The sequence below is a fragment of the Emydura macquarii genome, unplaced genomic scaffold (genome assembly GCF_026122565.2).
Source record: "Emydura macquarii macquarii isolate MOO-44397 ecotype Brisbane River unplaced genomic scaffold, CSIRO-AGI_Emac_v2 contig_1229, whole genome shotgun sequence".
NCBI lineage: Eukaryota > Metazoa > Chordata > Testudines > Chelidae > Emydura > Emydura macquarii.
The window spans coordinates 2,062,900-2,080,558 of NW_027131366.1; the positions used below are offsets into that span (position 1 = coordinate 2,062,900).

Genomic DNA, 17,659 nt, shown 5'->3' on the forward strand with positions numbered 1-17,659 from the left:
GGCCCCAGTTTTGCTGAATTGACTCTAAAGCTTCCTTTCAAGTCACATCAACATTAAATTCATTTCCCTAGCTCGGTCAGCTGAATCCACATTGCATTTTGGGAGATGTAGTCCTCTAGGGAACCCAACCTACAACTCCCATAAGGCCATGTCCTAGGGAAATGCAGTTTAATGGGTTCTTTTAACTGATTTAAGATTAAATGTTTTGGGTGAGTTCAATAAAACAAAATATTCAAATTCTGGTTAAACTGACCCCAAAAAATGTCTTTTCAATTTTTCAATGGAAAATAAAAAATATTGGCATAATTTTTTATTTTGGAGACTGTTTTCAGTTCAAAAATCATTCTGATGGAAAATTCCCAAACAGCTCTCCAGTGTGGTACTCTAGCAGCCCTTTCTTCCAAAATGCTTTTTTAAAATAATTTTATTAAAGTACAGTAGCACTTTATTAAAAACATGCTTTATGTGAATTTTAGCTTTTTTGCTTTCTTCTAAAGTTTTCAATAACAATATTAAAATAAATAATGTTAAGCCCAGCTTTAAAATTAAATTCTTAAAGATTTTGGTGTGTTTGCGAGACACTTTTCTTCTGTATAAAAGATTATTGGAAAAATTCAGCCCAGATGTAACTTTAAAGAATTTGTGTCAATTTATATCAGGGCTAAATTTAGCACTTTGTTTTTCATTTAACTTAACTTCTTTCAGAAATGAGATTGCCCTTTCAAAACTAGGCCATTTATGGCTCCAGAAACCAATATTGGGGTCTTCTAATGAGATATTCAGCGGACTAGTTATGGATCCATTTCCCAGTAAATCCACTTAGAGATGCCATTTTCTGGGAGCAATCTGTGCTGTATGTTTTGGAGCAGTAAAAAACACCCTAATTTATTCTGGCATGCTAATGGGATTGGGAAATCCTCAGTCAGGTGAGCATTCCTCCTTTGATTTCTACATCAGCTGTTCTGAAGTGGAATTGGAAGTAAGCCAGAGTATTCTGTCCCCTTTGCCCGCAGGGCTGTCCTGCTGCTGAGTTTTCTCTGATAAGGAGAGAAATGAAGATGACCCTTTGGATTTTAGGAGCAACGTATGGAGAAAACATGCAGTTCACATTGGCCCTCCTTGTGGTCTTCTCCCTGGCCCTTATCGATTTAAGATTGATGCACACCAGAATAAAGAAATCACAGACTATTACAGGAAGATTGTCAGCCCCCTGATGGCCCCAATTTAACCCCCTCCCTTACTGTGTCTGCAAGCAAGATAGGTTTGTCCCTCACTAGCTGCTCTTACTTTTGCCGGCTTTACTGTCAAAATTGCAAAATAGCTTCAAGGAACCAGTTGAAAACTCTTTCTGTGCATTGTTTCTGCTCAATAGGAGCTTAAATGCATATTTTCTTTAATGAAACAAATTTTGTTCCTAAAACAAGAGATCCATCAATGCTGCATTGTTTTGTTTTCACAGGGGTCTGAGCTTTTCCATTTCAGGGTAGCAACTATTCCTGGAGTGTCCTTTTGTAATCTACTTGATGAATTTCAGGTACAGTAAATAGCCCATAATTTCAACTGTCATTTAAAAATAATGATCACAGCATTTCAAATGAAAGACAATAGAGCTATCCCAAAAGCTGTACTTTTAATTAGAATTAATGCAATCTTCAGTCCCCTTCCCACTTGCAGATTCTCAACTCTGCAGAGAGTCCTCCAAGTGGAATGCTACTGCTAAGACAGCCAACCCTTTTTCCATGTGGAATGGAAGAGGTCCACATGCAGAGGGTCCTTTTAATAGGTGCATATTATTATTTTTCATTATTTTATGTTACTACTTACAATAATAATATTTGAATTCTTCTGTAGTACTTATCCATAGATATCAAAGCACTTTAAGAAAAGGTCATTATCATTATCCCCATTTTACAGGTGGGGCAACCTAGAGCCCCAAAATTAGGACCAACGCTCCATTATGCTGTGTGATATACAAATATGTACAATAGATGCATAGTTCCTGCTCCACAGTGCTTGTAGTCAAAGAATACAAGAGATATACTAACAGGAGGAGAGCAGGAAACACCAAAATGTATATAAGAGACTTAGTGGAATAATACACATGACTGGAATATTGGTATAGATGGGTACAGCTTGCTCAGGAAGCACAAGCAGGGAGAAAAGGGAGGAGGTGTTGCCTTGTATATCAAAGGTATATATACACTTGGACTGAGGATGAAATGGAAATAGACAGACTTGTTGAAAGTCTCTGGGTAAGTGTAAAAGGGGTAAAAAAATAAGGGTGATGTCATGGTAGGAGTCTACTATAGACCTCCTAGCCAGGAAGAAAAGGTGGATGAGGCTTTTTTTAAACAACTAACAAAATTATCCAAAGCACAGGAATTGGTGTTGATGGCAGACTTCAACTACCCAGACATCTGTTGGGAAAATAATACGGCAGGCACAGATTATCCAACAAGTTCTTGGAATGCATTGGAAATCATTTTTTATTTCAGAAAGTGGAAAAAGCAACTAGGGGACAGGCTTTTCTTGATTTGATTTTGACAAATAGGGAGGAACTGGCTGAGAGTATGAAAGTGGAAGACAGCTCGGGTGAAAGTGATCATGAAATGATAGAGTTCATGATTCTAAGGAATGATAGAAGGGAACACAGCACAATAAAGATAATGGATTTCAAGAAGGCAGACTTTAGCAAACTCAGGGAGTTGATAGGTAAGATCCTATGAGAAGCAAGTCTAAGGGGAAAAACAGTTTGAGAGAGTTGGCAGTTTTTCAAGGAGACATTACTAAGGGCACGAGAGAAAACTACCCAATGAGCAGCAAGATAGGAAGTATGGCAAGAAACCACCTTAGCTTTTCCATGATCTGAAACTCAAAAAAGAGTCCTACAAAAAGTAGAAACTAGGTCAAATTACAAAGGATGAATATAAACACACAATACAAGCATGTGGTGTCAAAATTAGAAAGGCCAAGGCACAAAATGAGATTAAATTAGCTAGAGACATAAAAGACAACAAGAAAACATTCTACAAATACATTAGAAGCAAGAGGAAGATCTCGGAAAGGATAGGCCGATTACTCAATGAGTAGAGAAAGACAATAACTGCAAATGTGGAAATTGCAGAAATGCTAAATTACCTTTTTGTTTCAGTTTTCACCAGAAAGGTTAGTAACAATTGGAAGTCTAACATAGTGAATGCCAGTGAAAATGAAGTAGGATGTGAGGATAAAATAGGGAAAGAACAAGTTAAAAATTACTTAGACAAGTTAATGTCTTCAAGTTGCCAGGGCCTGATAAAATACATCCTAGAATACTCAAGGAGCTAACTGAAGAGATATCGGAGTCATTAGCAATTATAATTGAAAATTCATAGAAGATAGGAGAGATTCCAGAGGACTGGAAGATGGCAAACATAGTGCCAATCTATAAAAAGGGGAATAAAGACAACCAGGGAATTACAGACCAGTCACCTTAACTTCAGTACCCAGAAAGATAATGGAGCGAATAATCAGGCAATCAATTTGCAAACAACTAGAAAATAATAAGGTGATAAGGAACTGTCAGTATGGATTTGTCAAGAATAAATTGTGTGAAACCAAGTAGCTTTCTTTGACAGGGTAACAAGCCGTGTCGATAGGGGGTAGATAGGGTGGTAGATGTGGTATATCTTGACTTTAGTAATACTTTTGATACTGCCTTGCATGACCTTCTCATAAACAAACTAGGGAAATACAACCTAGATGGAGCTGCTATAAGGTGGGTACATAACTGGTTGGACAACCATTCCCAGAGAGTAGTTATCAGTGGTTCACAGTCAAACTAGAAGAGCATATCGAGAGGGGTCACACTGGGTCTGGTTCTGTTCAATATCTTCATCAATGACTTAGATAATGTCATAGAGAGTACACTTCTAAAGTTTGCAGATGATACCAAGATGGGCGGGGTTGCAAATGCTCTGGGGAATAGGATTAAAATTCAAAATGATCTGGACAAACTGGAGAAATGCTCTGAAGTAAATAGGATGAAATTCAATAAGGACAAATACAAAGTACTCCAGTTATGAAAGAACAATCAACTGCACACACATTCAATGGGAAATGACTACCTAGAAAAAGAATCTGGGGGTTACAGTGGATCACAGGCTAAATATGAGTCAACAGTGCAACACTGTTGCAAAAAAAGCAAACATCATTGTGGGATGTATTAGCAGGAGTGTTATAAGCAGACACAAGAAGTAATTCTTCCACTCTACTCTGTACTGATAAGGCCTCAGCTGGAATTTTGTGTCCAGTTCTGGGCACCACATTTCAGGAAAGATGTAGACAAATAGGAGAAAGTCCAGAGGAGAGCAACAAAAATGATTAAAGGCCTAGAAAATATGACCTGTGAGGAAAGATTGAAAAAATTGGGTTTGTTTAGTCTGGGGAAGGGAAGACTGACGGGGGACCTGATGACAGTTTTCAAGTACATAACAAGGAGGAGGATGAAAAATTGTTCTTTTTAACCTCTAAGGATAGGACAAGAAGCCCAGGGATTAAATTGCAGCAAGGGAGGTTTAGGTTGGACATTAGGAAAATCTTCCTAACTGTCAGGGTAGTTAAGCACTGGAACAGATTGCCTAAGGAGGCTGTGGAATCTCCATCACTGGAGGTTTTCAAGAACAGGTTAGACAAATACCTGTCAGGAATGGTCTAATTATTACATAGTCCTGCTTTGAGTGCAGGGGATTGGACTAGATGACCTCTCAAGGTCCCTTCCGGTCCTACATTTCTATGATTCTGGAACTTCTACATAATTCTTTTATTTACAGAAATACATTCTCCCACATCCCCATTCCATTTTCTCACTGTGCCCCCTAGCCATTCTATGCTGGAATATTTGTTGTAGGTGTTGTGACAGAGATGGGGCTAAGGGAGAGATGTGTAAGAAGAGATGAGTAGAGGCTTTATGGATCAGCTCAAGAAGAGCATTCCCTATTTAAGGAACAACATGGAAGAAGGTCAATACATGTCTGCCTGAGAAGATGGATATGAGATATCGAAGGTGGCATCATTGGCAGAGCAGATGAGGCAGGGAGTGATGCTATCTGAGACCAATGCAGATAGGTAGGGCAGAGGGAGATCTATAAGTGGTCTTGAAAGACAGAAAAAGAAACTTGAACTTGATATGATGGATAAGTGAGAACTTGATGGTAGGAAGAATCCAAAGAGGGGATAATGATATGGTCAAAGCAGTGGGCAAGGATTATGGACATTAGCAGTTGCTTTTTTATGGACTTGGTGGTGGCAGTGCTGATTTGAGGATAAAGGAGCCAGAGAGAAGCAGGTTGCAGTACTGAACATGGAAGATGCTGAGAGCCTGGATGAGAGCATTAGTGCAGAGAGAAAAGTTTAGATTTTGGAAATGTGATGGAGGCAGAAATGGCAGGATTTGGACACAGCCTAGACGTGTGGGTCAAGAGAAAGGAAGGAATCAAAGATGACCCCTAAGTTGTGAGTGATGAGGAGGCTGGTGGTAGTGATGAAGAAAGGGCAAAGTAGAGAGAGTTTCAGATCATGAGTACAAGCTGTTACTATGTTCTTAACATAGTTTTGTTCCTGGCACTGCTTGATCAAGAACTAAGATTTTAGGGAATGTTTGCAGGTCTTCTGATGCAGATGGTTAGAGAACCAAAGCAATTTCAGCAATGGAATACCTAGAAAGATGATTTTATTTACTAACTATAAATGTGTGCTTGGATATTATAGTCATGAATGTGTTAGAAATACTTAGGTAGGCAGATTAGCAATAGCAACAGCTTTTTATGTCTTTAAGAATTATAGTTAGGATTTGATAGGCATTAATGGCTATGTTGGAAAAATAGGTATGTTTTTTACAGCAGAATAGCTAACACATTGTAAAATCCTAGAGCAGACATGTCAAGGTGTAATTTTTCCTCAGCATAGCTGGTCAAGCTGAATCATAGGCTAAGCAGAATTTCTAAAAGGAAGCTGATGATGATGGAATAATGTAATATTTAGCCAAGCAAACCATTTTTATGAAAGATGACTGTAAAGAAATCATATACTTATTCAAGAGATAATGTTTCACACCTTCAAAGATCTTTACAAACATTAACTAACTTGTAGAAGGTTGAAAGAATGGAGTTTTATATAAAAGGATTTATACTTTTTAATGCTGTTTTATTTTTAAGTATGGACTCTTATTTCACTGAAGCAATTACTCGAGCAAATTTACATCCATGACAAATTACATTCATTAAAGGACATAAAGGTACTTACAGTAATATCTACAATCAGTGTTCTATGTAGGAGAAAAGTATTTACTTTTATATTTTACAAAAAGACTGTCCTGAGCATAACAAATGCAAAATAATGCTTCAGAAAAAATGATAGTCTAGAGTTACTGACCAAACTCATCCCTGCTGTGACTTCTTTTGTGGAGTCACTCCAAGAATGGATCAGACCCAGTAAACCTTCTGTGAAGCCTATCAGTATTAACACATCAAAGTAAGAACTGTATGTGCATAATTTTTTAAAAGCAACTAATCTGAGGTTAGACCACTTTTCCATAGTCCAATATATTATGTCTGAACTGTTTAGGTAATCTAATTTATTTCCCAACACTGGTCCCATTGAAGCAATGGCAAAACCTCTGCTGATTTCAATGGAGCAGAAGTTGGCTCTATGATTATAAGCTCCTAGGGAAAAGAACCTCTCATTTCTTTCTCTCTGTTGAGCACGCTAACAGTATTAACAAATAATAAATAGGAAGTGTTAAAATTTTGATATAATATTTTAGTAGTTAATTATTGGAATAAGACATCATAAGTATTAAATGTTTTCTGTTGCAGATTTATATTGACGATGCTCCTTTGGCTTTCCCAGGACAATATCTTGTTAGCACAGTAACGGCTGTATTAGTAGGAGGCATCCTCTTTGTGGCATTTATGATGCAAATATATGAAATAAACATATGGAACAAAGTTAAAAGTAAAGTGAGGAAGAAGAACAAAGTATCAGCGTCAGAAACTTCAGCAACCGTTGCTTCTACTTCTTCCTAGGTTGGACAGCCGCACTTTAAAATGAATTACAAGGTGATATCCAATACCAAGTTATTCCATCCCCCTTTATTAAACCTATGTTTTACCTACATTTCCCTAGTAGTACCTTGAAAGTAATTTCCTATTTGGTATTATTACGTTATCTATCTTCTTTCATTGATATTTTTACATATGTAGCTTTTCCACCAGAATAAGATTTATTTGTAAATGTATTTATTGAAATCTACACAAAAATATATTAATTTACAAATTATTTTGTTAGGAAAATGTTTTCATATGATATAAAGAACTTTGCTTGCTTGCTTGCTTGTTTGTAATAAGGTACTACTTAACAGGAGTAAGAGTGTCACATCTAGCCATATTGATTTTCTCCTTATTGATCATCTTGTGGCTGTCTCTAACAACTTGCAGCAACAAAAGCATTGTAACATCTTGTTATAAATAAAGGCTGCATTTGAATTAGTTCCTGAAAATAATTTAGACAAATATTTGAGAGAATGCTTAACTGTTAAGCAATTTTCATAGAGTAATAGTTTGACTGCAGTGAGTTATAATGAAATAATACAGCAGTGTGATTCTAGTCACTGTATTAATCACTCAAACTTGCTTGGCTATTAAATGGCAGACACAAGAGCAGACTTGGCTGATTAGTGTTCTTCCATCAGTGGTTGGATGTGTTTGCTGTGTGCATACCCTGCATGCTGCTGCAGCTTGCAGCACAATCCTGTCTGCACTATGCAAGTCTCAAGGTTTTGTTAGTCTTTCTTGTGATGAGCACTAAACCCACTCTCACTTTTTAAAACAGAAAAAATAAAACCCATACATGAGTTACTATCAGTAGTGGGTGAATAAAGGTTCCTTCAAGATACTTAGGTAAAGTTCTTCTTGAGAATCCTCACAAGTTTCTGGAGTTTCATTACTTCCACCTACTCAATAAAATCCATTGTGTGGTCCACCTATTTCTCAGCAGGGACTTGAGCATTGCACTTTAAATCATGAGCCTTGGAGCTTGAATATACTCTAGAGTGCAATACAAAATTCAATGTGTCCGAGTGTTAAAGTGAATTCATGGGAGCCCAGCAGAAGAAAATCTGTATCCAGCAAAAAGTAGGGAGAAAGAAAGCTGGGATTAGAACTGGTTGGGAATTTTTTGACAAAACATTTTTTTTCCTAGGAAAATCTGATTTGTCAAAAACAAAACTTTTTGTGGCAACATACTGGTTTCAATAAAACATTTGTATAATTTCAGTAGAGAGAGGCATGCACACATCCAACCTCCATAATATCCTGTTGTTCAGTTATTAGGACAGTCACTTGGGTTGTGGGAGACCTAGGTTCAAGTCCCTGCTCTGTCTGATTCAGAGCACGGACTGGAACCAGGATCTCCCACAGCCCCGTTGAGTGCCCTAACCACTGGGTTGTAGAGACAGTGTTCTCACTTGCATGCATATGCTCATGCTTGCTCTCTCTCTCTTTTACCCCCATCCCCCAATAATATTATTAATATAAAGTGGAACAACTCCAGTGGGAAAGAGACTGAGGCTATAGCCCAGTGGTTACGGCACTCTCTTAGGATGGTTATTGGATGTTCCGGGTGGTCTTATCCCAGGGATGGTTATTGGCTTGCCTGGTATGAGCCAACTCATCTTGGATAGTTATCAGCTATTCTGGGGTAGGTTTGTCATGGTTTTTTGTGAAAAATTTTGAAAGGTCTCATTTCATTCTGGTGTGGAACAAAAACAAATGTTGAAATCTTGAAACTTTTTACAAAATGGAATTCTTATTTTCCAGCTAGCCCTAGCTTGGATGTGTGCCAAAAGGAAATGGAAGGTAAGAAGAGGAAACTAGAAGGAGCTTGTATGACAATGCATGAAGGAGTTTAGAAGAAGGGAGAAGCTAGTATATTTAGAGGTAATGAGGGAAGTCAGGATATATTATATTATATTATTATAAATTATAACAGAAGTCTGGTTGAGAGAGGGATCTTCTTAAATTAACCTAAAAGAAAACCATCAGTATTCAGTGTGTCAGCCTGATGAGTTAGCTGGAGAATGACACAATGTGCTTTCTTGCTCAAAGAGCTGAATGTAATCCCTAATATTATGGAGGTTCCATATATGGCTCCGTATGATAAATGATTTTACTTGGCAGGCTTTGTATGTTTATCCAGTTTGAGAAAAAAGTAAACCTATGGGTCTGAAACAATCTTGCGTGCTTTCCTTAAAGATTTTCCAAATATAGTAGGCCATAGTACTGCACCTAGGAGTTGTCAAATGGCTTGGATTTGTCTTCATTGCATACAGAGCACAGGGTCCACAGATAAAAATAGGAACGTTACAGCTATATATAATACAAAATCTCTTTCATGTTTGTTAGCTATAAACACTACTTACTCAGTGTTTAGGATTGTTTCAGTAATTTATTGAAGACTATTCTTGGAATTCTTGGGGAGAGAGGGATAATCTAGTCTAATGGAATGGAATCTAGGAATGCTTGAGTTCTAATATTTGCTTTGCCACTGAGTTGCTGTGTGCCCTTCAGGAAGTCAACTAACCTGGCTCTTCCCCAGTAGCTTTTACTATTTATAAAAAAGTGATAATTACCTACTTACCTCACAGGCTGTTTTGAGGTATAAATAGTTAATGCTATACAGCATTTTGAGTGTGTAAATTGTAATGGGAGCAGATTTAGGCTAGCACTGAGTGCTTCTAAAAGTCCTACCCAAAGTTCAAATATGAGATATTGTGGATTTGTATTTACATAAAGACATGGAATAACCTATACAATAAGCAACTATGTTATAAGAAAAAGTTAATTACTCACAGAAAGTTAGGTATTTTTTAAATGTAGTTGCAACATTCCAAGACAATATAAAAAAGTGATTCAAAGTTCTATAAACAGAAATCATGTGTAGCAACATGTTGGAAAAGTTTTACTTCTGAGAATGATTAAACATTTTAATAAGCTTTTATTTCCATGATCCATGTATCCTCATTTGCTAGCAATTTTCTAATGTTTACATATGAACTTATCTTAAATTAATAGTATAAATAGTGAAACAATAATGGAGTCCTGCTGAAATCCATAGGGGTCATCCATGTCAATTCCTACAGTAATCAAAGGGCCAAATTCATCCCTTGTGTTCAAAGGTCATGTTGGGACCCAGATTGGAGAAGCAATGAATATTTCTTGGAACAGCTTGTTCTGGAGCACACAAGTAGTCTATACTCTTACTGTAGGGTCATTGACTGCCCCAGGTGGCTGATTAGTAAATAAGCACCTGGACCTAATAAAGGTTACTCAAGCTCAGTTAGAGAAACTCTAGAGGGAGACAGGAGGCTGTCCTTGTTCTTGTCCCATAGAGGGGAGCTCTCAAGAGAAGCCTAAGCCAGCATTCTGAACAGGGAGTCTAGAAGGTGAGCTCACTGGGGAGCCTACCAGAATGGGGAGCCTGTAAGAGGAGCTTCCTAGACAGGGGAGCTTCCTAGACAGAGGACTTTACCACTCATACCTCCAGACACTAGCTGCAAGCCCAGCCTGGCAAGGATCACCTGCTGTCCCTGGAGAAGAGTCATAATGGACAAACCTCCCTGGAATCCAGATTCCAGAGAAGGACATTACTCCAGAAGGGGCAAGAGGCTGAAACCAAGAGAACCCTGGAGGAAGAGCCTAGGCAGAAGTGAACATGATGCAGGTGAGGAACATGGACTAAGAATGACCTGGTCACCGCACTGGGATGTGGGGTGAAAGTTTTATGTTTTGTTTTGGCTTTTCCACTAATAAATTAGACCCCCACACAAGGAGGGCCTCCTTAGCACTTAACTAGCTGTTTCAACTTGATACCCTGGCCAAGGAGAAAATCAAGTAAGGGCTTGTCTGCAACAGTATGCCCACCCACAAAGGGGCATATTGGGTCAGACTGGAATGGTGACAGGTAGGTTCATTAACACCAATGCTGGATACACAGGAAAGATTTATGATGCCAGGTTGTTCAAGAGAGTGGAATTGTACTTGAGAGGGGAAGAAGGGACTTAAGTCCCCAGATACAATTCTCTAAGGTGATTCTCTAAGGTGTTTCTGTGTCAACAGTTATTTTGGGGAACCCTGAATACCCACTCCTAACTTGACTAATGAAGCCATACCCCAACATCAATGACCCAGCAAAAATGGAATTTAATTACAGGCTGGATAGCTGCAGAATGGTCATGGAGTGTCCATTTGGGCAGCTGAAAGCTTGTTGGCAAAGCCTGCATACCTGTCTGGATGCCATTGTGACCAGCACCATTTGCATAATCATGGCATGCTGTGTCCTTCACAACATATGTGAAGGAAAGGGAAATACTTCAGTACAGAGTGAGCACAGGACAGACCTCGTTTGCAAAGCTTGTACAGATAACTAGTTTCCACTCAAGTGTACTGAAGTCCTGGTTCTTATTGGGCAAATGAAATCTGGGATGCAATATATCCCACATCCTGGGACAGCAGGGAGGCAGATAGTGCTGCTTGTCAGAGGCAGAAGTCACAATCTCAGATCTCACCCTATGAAGCCACTTGAAAAACACTAGAGAACATTTGCATAGAGTTGTGTGCCAACAAACATTTTTGTGAGTTTTGATCCCCTGAAGCTGACATTTCTGTACCTATTGACCCTAGACAATTGTGTGAGGGCACCTCCTCAAGCTTAACACGTTTGGCCATTTGTTTGTGCTGCAGAAGGTGTCCACACAGTTCCATTGCCATTATTGTGGAATGCTTTTGTATTATGTTAACACCTCTGTTTAAAAGTGCCTTATCAAAAGCACTCAATCAGTTGTAAACTACGTTAAACACAGGTCTGTAAGTGACTGGGAGGGGCATCAGAATTTCTTTCTTTCCCCATTCACTTATAGCATTTATCAGCTATTATGCATGATTACACTCAAAGTTGAAAGTGGGCAAAGTTTGTTGGATGTTGAGGAGGAAGGAAAGGGGCTATTTAACCACTGTTTGGTGTCTGATGTCTTTACTGTTAATTTAATTGTTTCCTTTTTCTGTGGGAAGTTAATATATTAACCAAGCCATAAAGATGTTTATGTAAACTCTTCCTGTGTTTTTAATTCTGCTGCTGGCAAAAGTACCCAGTGCATTCTGATCACATTTCACTGTTCCTATTCCTCTTGTGGCCTTTTTAAAATTAGGATATTTAGGGCCCAAGGAATGGGCATAGGAGAGAGAAGGAATTCTTTGCAGTGTCCTGGCAGCAGAGCGTTGTGGAAGTCAGTCACGTGCTGTGAATTTTGGGGCCCTAGGCCAAATCTGCAGAAAATACCCTGCTAATCATACTCAGAAAGGAGGGTCTACACACAAGCCAAAGGAACAGTAATATTAAAAGTGGTACATGAAACGTAAAAGTGAAATTTTTTTTAAAGGAACTGCAAATGAAAAAACAATGGGTCAGGCTCCCTGAGTAATGTGCGCACATTATTAGTGGTGACCCTATCTCCTTATCCTTCTCTCTCCATCCCCAGGGGAATGGCTGTGGAAAATGATCTGGGGGGACAAACCGGGTCATCTGTATGGGATTTGCAGACCAGTCACAAGCTCGGCTTCAGGGACTGCCTCAGGCTTATTGTTTCCCTCCTACATGCTCAATGGGGTTCCCTGACAAGGGGTTCAGGTGCTGGTGGAGGATGTTGTGCCAGGAGTCCTGCAGGCTCCTCCCTGTCACTTGGGGGATAGTTGGGTCCTCCACCTCCTCAGCATCCTGTGGATCAGCGGGAGGAGAAGGAGATGGCGCCGGTTCCCAGACAGGCGCAGTGGCCGTGGCAAGCAGGCTAACAGCTGAATGAGTGACTATATCACGGCTTGATCCCATTCCTTGAGGCATGCATCCTGCTCCAGGAACTGGTTCATCAGTGCCTTCTCCTGATCTTCCAAAGAGCCTGATCCTCCCATGGTCCAAGGAACTAAAACTACTCCTATCCATGCCAATAAGCACATTCTCCAAGGTCCTTCTCCATCTGCCTCTGGCGTGCCCTCCTGGCAGAAATGGTTGTTCTCTTAGTAATGGAAGGTCCTGCCAATTTAAAGGGAAGGGTAGCATTACATTTTTCTTTCTTTTGAAAGAAGCTTATAAATCCTCCCACTTAACATAGCTGTGCTGCTGAAAGACCCAATATTGATACTTTTTCACATTTCAGGAATGTGACTGTTACACTCTCTTTCATTCTCAAACTTTTGCAGCCCTTAGGAAAGAGCAAAGGTTAATAATGGTTAAGATATCTGTAGTAATGTGCAAGCACGTTCTGAATAAGCTCTTTCCTGATATCTAGTGATGAGCTGAGGGAAAAGACTACAGAAACTGACCTTGTTTGCATAAACATGCCTACTCTGCCTAGGTATTCAGCATGATGGAGCTGCTTTGCCCACATAATCATTTTTGGCTGCTGTTGGATTGCAAGTCACTTGGGTGTTGGGTGCAGGGGTTATGAAAGGTAGTAGTTTTTGTTGTGTGAGTGGGGGGGCAGCAGGGATGTGCTTGGCCTGCCTTGGTTGAGGGAGTCTCCCACAACTGAAAGGCACTCATTGAGCAAGGGCCGTAAGGATGTCAAATCCCAATGACAAGGAGAATGGGTGGGGATAGGTACTTGTACCTTGTTGTTGTGTGGTCTGCCCAAAGAATCCTGGACACCATTTGACCGTTCCCCTTTCCATTGTTTAATGTCAGCTGATTAGAGTCAATTGGGAGTCTTTTGTTTTGTTAAAGATAGCTAGAGCTGAAATCTCTGATAACCAGGTCTGTGTGCTAAGCCTTACACCTGCTGTGGGGAAGTGTTGCCAGTGAAAGAGACTGACCAACCTGCCCTAGTAGTGAGGTTCCTCCACTAATTGCTGAAATCACTGAGAACTGGGTTAAGTGATGGGACCAGGAGACATTGCAGAGGTTGCAGTACAGTAGTGAATAGGGTGACAGTGCAATGGTGGAGTGAACAATAACCCAGTGGCACAGTAGCAGAGTGAACAACAACACAGGCAGCAGCAGAGTGACTGATTGTTTGCTTTGCCATTGGCAGCTGCTCAATGGAGCAGAGGTGGCAGCAAGCAGCAACACAGAGTGAATCGCGCAGCTGCAGCAGTTGATGCATTGCTTGATGCCTTCCCCCCATGGTGGGAAATGAACTCTCACAAACGCACATCTGAACTCTGGGTCTTCACTGACCAAGGACATCAACTGTGAGAGAGGTGTGATGGAGGGAGAGGGGAGTGGCATATTAAAAGAACATTTGTTTGTTAGACTTTCACATCGCAAGGTGAGAACCTGAGGCAAAGGACACTGACTCACTCTGGGGTGAGTGTTTTGCTCATGGTCATATGCTTGTGAATCATGCTTGTGGCATTTCCCCAAATTAATGCCAATTCTTTTCCCTTTTTTAAGTTTTCTTTTCTATACTCAGACTCAGTGCTTGCAAAAGGGAAATATTGCCTTTTAGAGGTGCCAAGTGCTCCTACTTCTCAGTTCCATTCTAGTATCTTGAAAACTGCTATGTTCTCCAAATGATGACCAGCTTTTAAAGAAGAAATAGGTAAGTGGTAACATAGTCCCTGGAAGGAACTATGTTCACCCTCCCTCCTTTGATACACTAAGTTTAAAAAAAATTTTTTTGTAGTACTTCTGCCAAGTGGAGTCAGCAGTGACAAGGGCTGCGTTCAATATCTAGGGGTTCTTCTTAACAATACAACACAGAACAGGTTCAAGCCCCCACCTGATAATCTGGGAAAATCACACTCCACCCCAGGCTCCTAGGTACTACAGTAATACAAACGTTCATGTTAATTTTCCTACATCTTCCACTACTCCCCTTACTCCACACAATCCCACCTCTATACTGTCTTTTCCAATATCCAGCACCCCAGTTTCAGGAAATGGTGAAAACCTTTGGCTTCTTTTCCCTACCTTGCTATGCTCCCTGGTTTAGTTGCACATTTTCTCAGGTCTGTAGAATATATCATCTCCTGTTTATATGTTTGGTCTCTCCTGCACCTTGAATAGTCCAGTCCTACAGGAGGAGTGACAGTGCTGTTAGATACATTGCATATGCCTTGCCTCTGGGCATGGCATGAGGGTGATGGTGTTTGGGGAGGTAAGACCATGCCTTTTATTGTGTGGTTTCTTTGGTCTGTCTTGTCATTCTGTGTCATTTGTTCTCACCTTAAATGTACCTTTCAGTGTTTGTGTATATTACCTTACTATCTCCCTCCCGCCCCCAGCGTCCTACATTAGAAATAGTATGGACCCATCTCTGCCATGGGACAGGCCACTGGATTCTTCCATGGTGTCCAGCCAGTTTCCCCCATCCTGCCTCTCCAGCCAGTCATCATACGTATATCAGCACACTGGATGGGTTAAAATACTCCTCCAGAAATGCCTGAACATCTCACATACACCAGATTGAGATTTGTCTTTTTGGGGTGGGTGGTAGACAGACAGATATAGGATGCCACACAACTATCTTGTAACTTTTGTATCGTTCATCACCTTGGGTGAATTACTGGTTTTTCAGACTGAACCCCAGGAAACTGTTTTCTCTTTCCTTCTTTCTAATACCAAATTTTTAGTTTTCTATCAGCTCTGTGTAATTATTTTACTTTACTATGGCATCAATATCACCAACCTCAAGCATTACAAAATCATAAGACAGTACTGCCAAAATCATGAGATTGGCCTAAACATCATGAGATATTTTGGGTGCTTTTTAGAACATAAGAATGGCCATACTGGATCAGACCAATGGTCCATCTATCTTAGTATCCTGTCTTCTGACAGTGATCAATGCCAGGTGCTTCAGAGGAAATTAAAAAACAGGGCAATTATTATGTGATCCATCTCCTGTCATTCAGTCCCAGGATCTGGCAGTGAGAGGGGGTTGCATCCCTGACCATCTTGACTAATAACCATTGATGGACTTATCCACCATTAACTTATCTAATTCTTTTTTTAACTCAGTTATACATTTGGTCTTCACAACATCTGCTGGCAATGAGTTCCACAGGTTGACTGGGCGTTGTGTGGAGAAGTATTTCCTTATGTTTGTTTTAAATCTGCTGCCTATTGCTTTCATTGGGTGATCTCTGGTTCTTGTGTTTATCTGAATAGGTAACTAACACTTCCTTATTCACTTTCTGCACACCAGTCATGATTTTATATAGACCTCTATCATATCCCCTTTAAGTCATCTCTTTTTTTTTTAAGCTGAACAGGCCCAGTCTTTTTAATCTTTCCTCATATGGAAGCTGTTCCATACCCTTAATCATTTTTGTTGCCCTTCTCTTTACCTTTTCCATTTCTAATTTAACTTTTTTGAGACGGGGTGACCAGAACTGCACATGGTGTTAGCATTTTTGACTGCTGCTGCACACTGAGCAGATGTTTTCAGAGAACTATCCACGATGATTCAACAATCTCTTTGTTGTGTGGTAACAGCTAATTTGAACCCCATCATTTGGTATGTATAATTTAGATTGTTTTCCAATGTGCGTTGCTTTGCATTTATACACATTGAATTTCATCTGCCATTATGTTGCCCAGTCACCCAGTTTTGTGAGATCCTCTTCTAACTCTTCGCAGTCTGCTTTGGACTTAACTATCTTGACTAATTTTGTATTGTGTACAAATGTTGCTACCTCACTATTTATCCTTTTTTCCAGATCATTATTGAATATGTTGAACAGCTCTGTTCCCAGTACAGACCCCTGGGGGACACCACTATTTCTCTCTCTCCATTCTGAAAATTGACCATTTATTCCCTACCCTTTTGTTTCCTATCTTTTAACCAATTACTGATCCATGAGAGGACCTTCCCTCTTATCCCATGACTGCTTACTTCGCTTAAGCCTTGTCTACACTAGAAAAAATAAGTCGACCTAACATAGACTTACACTCCCACCGACCTAAGAGGGGTAGTGTGGGCTCTCAGCTCCCTGCCAGGAGCCCCACAGGCTGTCAGACTCTTGATGGGTTGCCCCCCACATTCCCATTTCCCTGCTGGGAGCCAGATCCAGGCTTCTCCCCTCCTTGTTCCCAGGGGGAAGCTGCCTGGGACTTCTCACTCCTGAGGAGTGCGGTCCAGCTGCCTGGCTGGGAGCCAGACAGCTTGTCAATTTCACAGCTCAGCCATGAAATTGACAAGGCTGCCTCCACTCTCTGCAGGAAGAGGGTGGAGAAGCAGTGAAATTGATAAGAATGACAGCCCCATAGCTGATGTAAGGGATGCAGTATCTACATTGTCACTGCATCGCCCTAATTAAGCAGACATAAGCCCTACACCTCCTGTTGAGGTGGTTTTATTATGTTGGTATTGCAGGGGAGTTACATCGGTGGGAGGAGCATTTTAGTCTATACACCTCCCTGGTTTTGTCAACAAAATCAGCTTTGGTCAACAAACTCTCTAGTGTAGACCAGCCCGTAGAGCCTTTGGTGAGGGACCTTGTCAAAGGCTTTCTAAAATTCCAAGTACACTATAACCAACCTTGTCCACAAGTTTGTTGATACCCTCAGAGAATTGTCACGGATTAGTGAGGCATGATTTCTCTTTACAAAAGCCATGTGGACTATCCTT

At 40.2% G+C, this 17,659-nt stretch overlaps 1 protein-coding gene across 1 annotated transcript in view; it reads left to right on the top strand.

The window, feature by feature from the left end:
* The window catches only part of CATSPERB (cation channel sperm associated auxiliary subunit beta), an 81,664-nt gene extending 74,557 nt beyond the window's left edge, over positions 1-7,107 (top strand). The window contains exons 23-24 of the mRNA XM_067547085.1: positions 1,460-1,534; positions 6,855-7,107. Coding sequence (XP_067403186.1) covers positions 1,460-1,534; positions 6,855-7,064 — 285 coding nt within the window. The 3' untranslated portion in view covers positions 7,065-7,107. The remainder of the gene's footprint in view (positions 1-1,459; positions 1,535-6,854) is intronic.
* Positions 7,108-17,659: the final 10,552 nt, after the last annotated feature.